At 37.7% G+C, this 12,300-nt stretch overlaps 1 protein-coding gene across 1 annotated transcript in view; it reads left to right on the forward strand.

Moving 5' to 3' along the window:
* Positions 1-5,450, forward strand: part of LOC107710599 (polypyrimidine tract-binding protein 2) — a 14,191-nt gene extending 8,741 nt beyond the window's left edge. The window contains exons 10-14 of the mRNA XM_016515410.1: positions 2,744-2,777; positions 3,344-3,436; positions 3,531-3,747; positions 4,045-4,122; positions 4,222-5,450. Coding sequence (XP_016370896.1) covers positions 2,744-2,777; positions 3,344-3,436; positions 3,531-3,747; positions 4,045-4,122; positions 4,222-4,351 — 552 coding nt within the window. The 3' untranslated portion in view covers positions 4,352-5,450. The remainder of the gene's footprint in view (positions 1-2,743; positions 2,778-3,343; positions 3,437-3,530; positions 3,748-4,044; positions 4,123-4,221) is intronic.
* Positions 5,451-12,300: the final 6,850 nt, after the last annotated feature.

A 12,300-nucleotide genomic window follows, 5' to 3' on the forward strand; every position in this document is an offset into this window, starting at 1 on the left:
AACTCACTTTAGGAGTTTTTAAGGACCCGCGGGAGATCTGTATTTAAGATGGCAGGTTGGGCAGAGTGGTGATACATTTTGGTAGCCCGACTGGAAAACACAATAGCCCCGGGACGTCGGGCTAGCGATTTTGCGAGCCCTGCATACATGAAACGTTGTTGTGTTGTGAGAGTACAACATAAAGAAGGATTCTTGGTGATGTCATAAGCCTTTTCATAATTGTTACATATTTTTTCAGTAGATACTAGAGCTGTATAAAAACACAAAATATTAAAATTAATCTTTATCAGCAATTGCAAGAACTAATATAATGTTTAAAACCACAAGAGCATTTTAATGCATGATTGTTTTTAGTAAAACTTTTTAAACCTCACCAGCTGCCCCACATATGTGCTTTCATTGTTTAAATTTATACGTCATTTCAAAGCCTGCAATTGCATTATATTAGCTTTTTTAAGCTGTAATGGCCCAAAATATTACATAATATACAAGTGTGAAAATGAAAGCGTTAGTTCACCAAGAAATGGAAATTCTGTCATCGTTTACTCACCCTAATGTCAGTCCAAAAACAGAAAACCAAAAAAGACTTGTTCATTTTCAGCACACAAATGAAGACATTTTTAATGTTCTCTCTTCATTTTTGTCCATCCATTGAAAGTCCACACAGCCAAAACATTCCCTTGTCAAAAAGCGGTTTAATGCAAGTCTTCTGAAGGTGCAAGATCGCATTTAAGCTGGAAAATGCTACACAAATTTTGTCCAGATTTTTGACCCAATTTATAGCCTGTACGCTCCAACACTAATTGTGGAAAGTCAGAACCAATGTACTGATTTTAGGCAGTCAGATTTCACAGAAACCACATAGTATATGATGGACAGACACTGTCTGTTTTTGCTTTAGAACGTCTGTATGGTGCCCAATTTTTTCCTTTAACCACTGACAAAGTCGGCTGGTGTGTGATGTCTAGGTTTTTTTTTATTTGTTCAGATTACAATATTCTTGTAGTGAACTCCAGCCGTATATGATTAACAGTTTTCATTTAGGCCTTTTTTTCAATCTTTAGTCAGCATACCTACACATACAGACTCAACCTTGCTTGCTTCATGTGCCAGAACAAACCTCATTGGTTCTCACTTATCAAGCAAGCATGGTTGAGCTTCCGTGTTTACCATATTTGATGAGCTCTGTGTGCGGTGATCAATGTTTATATGTGATTAAAAGCCTAAATTGAATCTGAAATAAAAACAACATGAGGCTGAGTTAATGATGACAGAATTTTTGGGGTAAACCCAGAGTGTGTTTGTCACGGTACACTTTATGAACAAAAACAAAAAAAATACCCAGCCCTACTAAATACATAATCAGGGCTTCCTTCATTCCAAACACTGTAATCACATTCCCATGTTAACTTTGCTCTTTTGCTGGATGTTTTGAAGTTGATTTCAAAGTCATTTCAGTCACTTTTCTAATGTGCCTTCGATTGAGAAACTTGTCTTGACATGACTTCAAGGTTGACCTGTGTCTCATTTCCATCCTCAGTGTATTTCATATATTATGTTCAATGTTATTTCAGTATATTTGCAGTTAGTAGTGAATTGATAGTGACTAGTAATGAATTAGAACCTGTAGCTCTTTGTTCTCTATTGTGACATTTATACTTGCAGAAATATACTGAAAGCATTCTCAGTAAGGTTTTCGTCAAAATGGAGGGTCTCTTTGCAGTCTCTCCTCTGTGCAAAATTTGATCACTGTCTCTCCTCTCTCTTTATCCCCCCCCCTCTCTCTCCCTCGCACCTTTTCACAAGCGCTCTGTCTGGAAGTAATATCTAACTGTCTTTTCTCTCTAAGCTGTATCTCTCTCTTCTTCTCCTGATGCTCCACTGCCTCTCTCTAAGCTATTCAAAGTTGGTATGAAACATGGTAGCCCCACCCGCCTCTCTCACACTCTCTCTCACTTTGATTTCTCTGTCTTTTTGAAGTGTCCCAGTAATTTCCCCATCATGGTTTTTGTGTTCCCAAACACTTGTGAGTTTGTGGAGTTTTTGACATGACGTGCTCTCTATTGATGCCATAACTCTGCAAGGTGGTTTTCATGCCTACTCGCTGCATGGCCCCGCCCCTTTACCGCCATAGGCTGATGTTTTGTTTGTTTTTTTCCCTTAACGCTTTCTCATACCAAAGCCTTCCACGCGCTCTGCATGCTTTGTCCTTCTCACAGCATTTCTGTGCTGCACTTAGTCTGAGTAAATGTGCCCTGCCCACGCTCGGTCTCGGGTGACTACGTTTGGCACTGTTAAACATAGTCGGGGGAAGCAAAAGAAAAAGAGAACCCTGCCATTTTCTGACCAAACTCCTGCATTTCCTATGTACTGACCTGTATATTATTTTTGTCCCCCCTTCCAATTTCTTTTCTTTTTTTTTCTTTTATCCCACGCTGTTTCCAACCCCTCCTCTTCCCTCTCCTCTTCTCTCCTCTCCTGACTCCTCTGTGATTGGTTGGTGCTTTCTCTCCTGCAATCCTGTCTCCCTGCCCTCCACCCATTCATGCTTTGTGCCTGAACCAAAACAAATGTTCCTCCTCGGACCGACTTGCCCCAATTAACTGCCTTGACCCATGCTCCATGACCACCTCACCATTCTACGGGAAACCACCCTCCGTTATGGATGATCTGTTCATCTCCGCTCTACCTCGACTCTTCTCTCTTCCTGTCTTACGCTGCTTGCTCTTCTCTCCTTCTAAAGATGGTTACGCCCCAAAGTCTGTTTACCCTCTTCGGTATGTTATTGTTAGCAATCTACCTCTTTTTTTGTTTTTGTTTATCTATTGTTAATTTCATTTCAGTTGTTTTATTTTCTCTTTCATTTATCATTGTAAGGGTTAGTTATTAATCTGGCACTAGTGTAACAACAGTTTCTTAGTTTTCCAGTTGAATTTGTTTAGTTCTATTTTGCCAAGTTTCAAGTGAAATAGTTTTTTTGTTTTTTTTTCATTAATTTGTTTTTCCTTGGCTTTTGAAGCCTCTGTCTCTATCTTGCTCTATCTGTCTCTCTTCATGTACAGCTTATATTAATGCATGGTTGATTGTTTTGCATGTAGGTTTTAGTTTTTTTACTTTGCCATATCACATGAGCTTGTTTTTGGAGGGCGTATCAAAATACGTTGTGTCTGTTAGAAACACTGTTTTGGACTCTTTGGTGTAGATAATTTGGAAGATTTGTACCATCATCTTCACCTTTCATGTCAGAACCGGAGCTTCTGAAGCACTAACTTGTCCTTCCTGGTTCACTCCTCTCTTCCTCCTCCTTCCCTCCCTCTTCCATCTGCCTCTTGCTTAACCGAAGGTGTCTACGGTGACGTGCAGCGCGTGAAGATCCTTTACAATAAGAAGGACAGTGCTCTAATCCAGATGTCTGATGGCAACCAAGCTCAGTTAGGTAAGCTGACACGCTGTCCTTTTTGAGATTAACATGTACCATATTTATATCGCATTAAGACGGAGAAAGAGCTCTCCGTGTCTTTATTATCTAGCCATGAGCCATCTGAACGGGCAGAAGATGTATGGCAAGATCATTCGTGTGACCCTCTCCAAGCACCAGACAGTACAGCTGCCCAGGGAGGGTTTAGATGATCAGGGCCTGACCAAGGACTTCACCAGTTCTCCTCTGCATCGCTTCAAGAAGCCTGGGTCCAAGAACTTCCAGAACATCTTCCCCCCTTCAGCTACTCTCCATCTCTCTAACATACCGTGAGTATGCAGGAGAACATCAGTCCTAATGAATGCTAGTAGTGATTTTTCTGTAGGTTTTGCCATTTTATTAATACTTGTGTCTTGTTGTGGAATCATACATCTTGGACCAACTGCTGACCATCTTTTTAAAGTAATTGTCAGTTTTTTTCCTCGCAGTGTCTTTCAGTTCAAGTCTGAGATTAAAATGTGGCTACCAAGGAACATTTGTTTTCCTTTTTTATTGGTTCATGCATCATGATAACATTTTTCCATTTACTCTGAGGAAATGCTAATAACGGCTTGTTTCCCCTCCAGTGAGAATGTGACAGAGGAGGATTTACGACTGCTCTTCTCAAATTCCGGCGGTACAGTGAAAGCGTTCAAGTTTTTCCAGTAAGAACCCACTGCATTCCATTTCTTAGTCATTTTTGTCTACGTTCACGATCCTCGGTTTGACCGTCACTTATTTTTTAAAATTATTATTATTTCTAGAGATCGCAAAATGGCTCTGCTGCAGATGTCCACGGCGGAGGAGGCGATTCAGGCACTCATTGACCTTCACAACTACGACATGGGCCGTGGCCACCGCCTGAGAGTGTCCTTCTCAAAGTCCACCATCTGAGGATCCCCTGGTGCTATGCCACCTTTCCTCTCTCTCCCCCAGGAGCCTCAAGTCATTCCTTAACACCATATCAAGAACTTCAATGAGAATGGCCCTTAAAGGAACACTCGCTCTGTATCTGCTCCTACTATTGTTTGTGTATGGCCAGCTGTTATTCTGTTTTAGGATGGATTGACAAAAATGTGCCTTACTTAGCAAAATAGCATCATCCCTTTGCTCCCGTTTTTACACATTATAGAGGTTTAGGCACATTATGTGTGATGATACAGAAAACGTAACCTTGCTGATGTTTTGATCGGTTTCACTCTTGCCCAACGTGGCCTCACCTTGTCATTTCAATTCAATTCAAGCTTTGAAAGCTAGTCGGCTTGCTTTGATTCAAAGGCAAAAGCTCAGTTTTTATGATCTATTGAATTGAATCTGAACACAAGTAACTGAATTTGATGGAACGTACTCCAAGTTGTAAATTATCTTGTGCATTTGTTTTATTCTGGGCTGTAGTGTTTTTTTTTCTTCTTCTTTGATCAGGCACCCAAGGTACTTTTTGTGATTGAAACCTGTGGTAAACAAAACACTGACAGTGTGGAGCACAGTGTGTGACGTATAGAACCTGCTTTGATATTTCTCATTGACTTTTGCTTCAGTGAATTCTGTTACCCATTTCTTTTTTTTTTAGATGAAAATCAGAGCATGTGCTGATGGATCTCGGCAGTTGCATGTGTCAGATTGACCATGTTTGATGTTGTGATGTCACATTAATGTAGGGACTGTTGGGACCAAAGTAAATGTGCCTTTAGTCTTACTTTATTCTGCATTGTACAAAATGTTTTATTCAACCTCTGGAATATTTTTATCGATGGGGGGAAAAAAATCAGACTTTCCAACTGACATCACTCATAAATGACCCTTAATTGTCGTTGATTGTGGTTGTGTGAGAATCGCTCACTGATTCTACTGAAAAATGACTTTTTTGTGGTCTAGGCCTGGAAAACAAAGGGGAGGGGGTGTTCTGTAAATTTTCTACATGAATTGAGTTTTTACATATTTCGGAATGTAAAGTTCAGTATAGAAGTGGCACAATTAAAGGTTCTTTTTTCTACCAAGCTCATGCTTGACGGTCCCTGTGTGGTGTAGTGCTTTTATCTTGTAGCATGCTGAATAAACTCTTCTCGCTCTGCATTCACCTCTGCCTCTCTGCTGTCTCTTCCTCTTCCTGTACTGTCCTCTGTATCTCACTTAGCTCTGTTTCTCTGATGTACTCTTTCCAGGGTGGAGAAATGCTCACTTGACTTGGTATAAAAATACACCCTGGAAGTAAAACATGAAAACGATGTAATCTTTGACTTTATTTGCAGTGATCATCTGGAACTTTCCCATCCTATTGTCATGTTTCTTTATTTTCTCATGCTTATCCCCAGATCTCTCTGTCTACATATCCATCCAACCTAGACATCAATGTGCATGCCATTTTCATGTCCCCATAATCGTTTTCCAAAAGTAGGGTGTTTGGGCAACAGATTGGTACCTGTGTTTAGTTGCCAAGATGCAAGGTACTAAAATTGCAGCTTGCACCATTTTTGCGAACTGGTATAAACAACAGTGCAGTGCTAGAATCCTTCTGGGAGAGTGTTTTTTTTCTTTTTTTTTTCTTTGGTAAGCATGCTATCTTTTTTTATAGAAAGAAAGCTTTTACAGAGTACAATGCCTTTGCTATAGTAAAACATGAAGGAGATTCAACTATTTGGGGTTGTGTTGCCTTTAGGGTTGGGTGCTTAGCATAAAAAAAACCTGAATATTTTGGATTTTGCAACCTAGAACAGTGTGATAAGGCTGTTTCCACCAAATTTCATAGCACATGAAACCAAACCCAGGAAAGTAACTGAAAATATGCCTCTATAGGTGAAGACATTGCTGGTATTTTTGCTGTACCTATGACAAAGCTGCCTGTTTTCATGTTCTATTAACAGAAGCAGCACTATTGATATATTAAATTAATCACAATACATTATGTGATTCAAGAAGTTTTAAGAACTGCATTTTCATCAGTATAACAAATATTGTGGGGAAAAATGATTTCTTGATTTAGATTTTTTTTCTTTCATTTTAATTCAGATTAGAGTTTAATTCATATATTACTTGTATTAATAAGCTATGTACTGATGTGGCCCCTAATATGCGTACCATATTATGCCATTTTCTTTTGTTTACTAGTTTAAAAGCCTTCTAAATGAAAAGGCAAAGATTCTTTTTAATATTAAAATATGGGCTGAAGACTACATGTTTTCATTTCAACATTTATGCAATACATAGTTCCTTGTTAAAGTGCAAGGGTGCTAATATTGTTGGCCTCCACTGTAGTTTCTTCTGCTCCAACCCATATTGGAACATTTGCTAATTTAAATTTCTGAACAAAAATGTGCTCTTTTGAATGTGTTAATTGAACTTAACCAGCCTGCTCTAAAGCTCAGGCTTTTTCCTAAAGCTCTGGGATCTTGTTATTGTGTTGCGAATATTCTGGATGTCAAAGCTCCCTTGAGCAATCCAAGCCCACTCTGTTCAATTGTGTTGTTGCAAGGCCATCTGTAACTCGCCACATAGCCTTTAATACAGTTCATGCCTGGAGAAAAAAACTAAAACTGCTGTTTCTCTCTGCTTTGAGAAAAGACTGCCAGAGAACAAACTGTAGGCCCAATACAGGTCAGTTCAGAGATCAACAGGGCACAAAAAAAAACCTACTAGCATTGTTTGACTTGACAATTGATATGTTTTCCTTCAACAACTGATATAATTGTAGCACAGTTATGGATGATTATCGTGAGACATCATGCAGTGCTAAATAGAAGCCTTCAGTTGTACTGTGACAGATCACATTTCCACATGCCCAGTCTGGTTCATGCCCAGTGTCATTGTCTTGCCCTTCCTTAGTCTTTGTAGGTCAAAATGATTTCCCAAGGAGAATGAAATATTTAGGAGAGACAAGTATGATCATTCCACTGTCTTTACTTTGGGAAATTGGCATTGGTATTAGAGGTTGCACTGGGTTTGAATTATTAAACAGCTCTCTGATACTCAGCAGATTTAATTAGCATAGCGTAATTATGACCCAAATGTCAACAGACTCCATGGTTCGCCATATATTAAATATATCTCCAACCGATCTCCATATATTACTCTATTTTTCCTTTAATCACTTCCTGTTATGTGTCAGTTTGACAGTTTTGCTCTTTCTCCAAGGTTTGTATTTCCTAGCGTGAATTGGAAAACAGCATTGGGCAATTACTAGCTGTGAAGTTGAGGATGTAGAATAACCTTGAGCAAAACCTACATCTCCTGCTCTTAAAGGGATAGTTCACTCAAAATGGAAAAATCTGTCATTAACCCCCATGTTGTTCCAAGCCTGTTTGACTTTCTTTTTGTCAATGGAACGCAATACTTTATTTTTCTTTGTTAAGAAAATCCTGGCCATTATTTTTAATATAGTGAAACTGTATGTGGATTGGGGATAACACCCAGCTAGGAACATTCTCAGAACTTTGGCTAATGTTCTTTCAGCAATGTTAAAGGGGTCCTATTATGCTTTTTCACTTTTTCAACTTTAGTTAGTCTGTAATGTTGCTGTGTGAGCATAAAAAAAGATTCGCGAAGTTACAAAGCTCAAAGTCCACTTCAAAACGAGATATTTTATTTAACAGAAATCACTTTTCAAAAACTACAATGAACGACTCGTTTGGACTACAACGCACATTTTCCGGGATTTGTGATATCTTTTAATAGAATGGAATAGAATGTAAACTTCAGCACAAATATGTTATTTACATGTAATGTAAATTACAATGTATATATACATTGTTCATGGAACATTTATTTTTCCTGATAAAATGGAATGTTCCATTGTTAAAAACGCAAAAAAAAATTTCATTGTTCAGAGAATATTCACAAATAGGCCTACCATTTTCATAATATAATGAGAATGTTAGCAAATTGTTCTTAGAATTTTTGTTAGCTGCAAGCTGCAAAATAACAACAACAACAACAAAAAAGTAGAAGTAGGCCTATACAGTAATATGCTATATTACAAGTTGTCTAAACTCTAGCTTTTTATAAGAAACACAATTGAAGTTTGAATCTCACTATGCTGATTTTCTATTTTTTTCTATGTAAACATACGCTATAGACTTGATGGACTTGTCAAAAACTACTCTAGTTTCTAGCGCATGATAGCGGTCAAAAAACGCAGTGTTCAAGTTGAAGTTGAACGTTTAAAAATACGTTTTAGATCTTGCATTTTTTCCCCATCCAATGCCCTGTGTCTTGCGTTTTCAAATGCAAAAGTCATTATTTACTAAAAAAGTAGACATTGGCGTGTTCTAATTCTTCAATGAATCGCTTTGTGTGGTTCAACAAAGCAGTCTGGATGATTCGTTTATGAATCCGGTGATCCGGTTCTCGAGTTCAACTCTGACTGATTGATTTCGGTCACAGCAGCAGTAGCAGGGTGAGTTAATCAGTACCTTAGCGTCCTTTTTGAAGCTCAGCTTTCGTCTCAGCTTAATTGCAATTGCATGGAAAAAAAGTCAAAGGTTCGGAATGGCATAAGTAAAAGTTGACAGAATTGATTTATTTGTTTATTTATTTATGGGTGAGCTAACACTTTAGAGCAGGTTGATATTGTATACATACAATATCATTTAGGCAGCAAGGCGAACGCATGTCCCATTTGTCAACGGTTCATGGCAGCAGCACAGTTTGTTTATTACAGAACAAGCTCTGTCAGCAAGGACAGAACATGGTATCACAGCTTCAGGGTTGCCAGGTTTTAACAACAAACCGCCTGAACGTACCACAGTCAGCGGAAGTGAGAAAAAAGTGTTTATTACGTTTGAAATATGGATATCTATCTTACAAAAATGCATGGATTTGCTACAGGAGGCCTTTATTTATCCCCCAGAGCCGTGTGAGGGACGTTTTATTACGGATTGTCGCACTTTATTTCACATCTTCTGAACTGTTGACAACCAACCCGCTTACCCCCATTGAAAGGCTTGGAGGGGCCAGGACAATTTTTAATATAACTCCGATTGGCTTCATCAGAAAAAAGAAAGTCACATACACCTAGAATGCTTTGAGGGTGAGTAAAACACAGGCTAATATTCATTTTTGGGTGAACTAACCCTTTAAAGTAGCCCAATTCCCGCGGACTTGGCAACACTGCACAGCTTAGCTCAGGGGCTCAGCAGAAACCTGAACGTCATGCCTCCAAAATGACATCTTTTTTACCAACGCTGACAAAGTGCTGTAAAAATAAGGAGAGGGAAAAAATGTGCACTGGGCATTTATTCACAGATTAAAGCAGAACCTCTTAAATCACGGAATGAGGTAGTGATTTCCCAAATCAAATGGGCTTTTATCTATATGCAAATGACATGATGGCCTTCGCGCATTTCATTTGAATGACTCAAGAGGATGGCTGTACGCTGCAGAGCATTCATAGTGGATGGGAGCTCACCACTGTCAATGTTTCAATTCCACTATTCAGATCATTGAATTATGCCATAGAGATTGAGATAGTGTTGTATGCTTATTGAAACAAAGACCGACTTGATTGGCTAGAACCTTCCTTTTGTAGGTCACTCTGAACTTTGGATAACTTTAAAACTAATTTAAGAATAGGTTAGTCAGATTTGCTCTGTGAGATATGATAGAAATGATATACAGACATCTCAACCCACCTACACTGATGCATAGAGAAAAAGAGAAATGTTTTGGTGGGCTATTATTCATTCTAAGTGACTTCAGCTAATATTCAAGTGGTGTATAGTATTGTTATGCTGTGTACGCAGAACAGCAGACATTGTTTGTCATCTTTTTTTTATATTTTATCTTTTGTAGAGAAATTGTTTCTTGTGAAAGAATTGTTATGCTAAAGGGAATAACCAGAACATCTGTGATGTCTCACAAACAGCTTTAATAACAGTAACTAGCAACTAGTAAGCATGTTTAAGAACATATGGTATTCTATATTTAGAGGTACATTTGACATCAACCAAACGTAACATTAACTCAGTATTTCTTCAGTGTACAATTTTTACTTATTGCAATTAAATGGATAATTCACCCAAAAATGTTCAGTCAATTACTCACCCTCAAGCTGTTCCAAACCTTGTATAAATGTCTTTTTCCTGCTCAACACAAAAGCAGATATTTTGAAGAATGTTGGTAACCAAAGTTGCTGGTCCCTATTGACTTTTCCATACTATGGAAGTCAATGGGGTGGGGACCAGTAACTGTTTGGTTACCAACATTCTTCAAAATGACTTCTTTTCCACAGGAGAAAGAAATGCATTCAGGGTTGGAACAGCTTGAGGTGAGTAAATGATGACAGAATTTCAATTTTTGCATTGTGGATCATTGTAATATTTTTATGTGGAAGTCTAACTTGTGTACACAGACAATATACGTAATAGGTCAGAAACAGTATTTACATTACATTTAGTCATTTAGCAGACGCTTTTATCCAAAGCGACTTACAAATGAGGACAATAAAAGCACTCAAAACTAACAAAAGAGCAACAATATATAAGTGCAAATGACAAGTCTCGGTTAGCCTAATGCAGTAGACATAGCAAGGTGTATATACATATATATATATGCATATACACACACACACACACACACACACAGAAAAACAAGTAAGTTAGATAGAATAGAAAGCTAGGTTTTTTTTTTAATGTATTTACATAGATACATACATAGATGTATTTACATCTCTTTGCGTTGTTTCAGACTACTGAAAAGAAAACATCCAAAAATACATTTTCAATTACAATACATATCTTTAAAGGCTGTTTTCTCAAATTGATTATTTTCTCATACACTGAGCCAGAAATGTTTGTTTGTTTTCTTATTTGTATTTATTTGTTTGTTTATTGTTACATTTTTTTCTGGCTTTTGACAGTATTTTCTGATATATTGAGTGATAAAAAGATACCCAAAATCCCCTCTGTAAAAACAAAACAAAACAAAAAACACTTTGACTCTATTGTCGACAAAATGAAAAAATTATTTTGAACCTGATTTTATCCAGTGTTCAAATTTCAATTCTGGAAATGTATGCAAATTAGTGCATATTAAATTAGATAATGCATCATTTGCTTATTTAACCCTTGTATGGTCTGTGGGACCCGTTTTCACTTTTTATCAAAAGAAAAATGATACTATTAATTATTTTTTCAAACTCAGACTCATTGGCCTTGGCTCATTTTCTGTGAAGAACATTTATCAGAACAAATTTTCAATGACCACTCACTGTACACCCTACTACACACTTATATTACATACAGGATGTTCAGGTCCACTGGACCTGGGGCTAATAAAAGAGCGGAAATTTTAGGTCCTGTGTACCTTCACTCTGTCCTCCTATTGTCTGGGCCTGCTATTAGTGTGAGTGTGAGTGTGTGTATGTGTGTGTGTGTGAGTGTGTGTGTGGGAGAGAGAGAGTCTGTAAGAGTGTGAGTTTTGTGTTTCTGCCCCTGCCATTCCCACACAAGGTTGTAGCACTTTAATTCATAAATGTGATCTAACAAAGGTAAAGGGCTAATTTTGACCATATATGCTGTTTATATTGCTTGTAATTGGGATGAAGTAAACATCTGTTGAGTATTTTAACATATCATTTTGGATTGTGTTGAAATAAAAACCCAAAACTGCAGCGGGTCCACCAGGCACGAATACTGGCTGAGTAACAAAAATATGAACACCACACAAGGGTTAAACATAACATTTCAGAAAACTTGATATACAAAAAAGTTTGCAATTAATGTAACCAGTCAACAGTGAAAGTATGGCGATATCTGTTAGTTAAGCAGCACTACTGTTTTCAACATTGATATTAATAAGAAATGTTTCTTGTGCAGTAAATCAGCATTTAAGAATTCTCTGAATACAGGAAT

Source organism: Sinocyclocheilus rhinocerous, unplaced genomic scaffold (genome assembly GCF_001515625.1).
Source record: "Sinocyclocheilus rhinocerous isolate Xijiao unplaced genomic scaffold, SAMN03320098_v1.1 scaffold507, whole genome shotgun sequence".
Taxonomy (NCBI): domain Eukaryota; kingdom Metazoa; phylum Chordata; class Actinopteri; order Cypriniformes; family Cyprinidae; genus Sinocyclocheilus; species Sinocyclocheilus rhinocerous.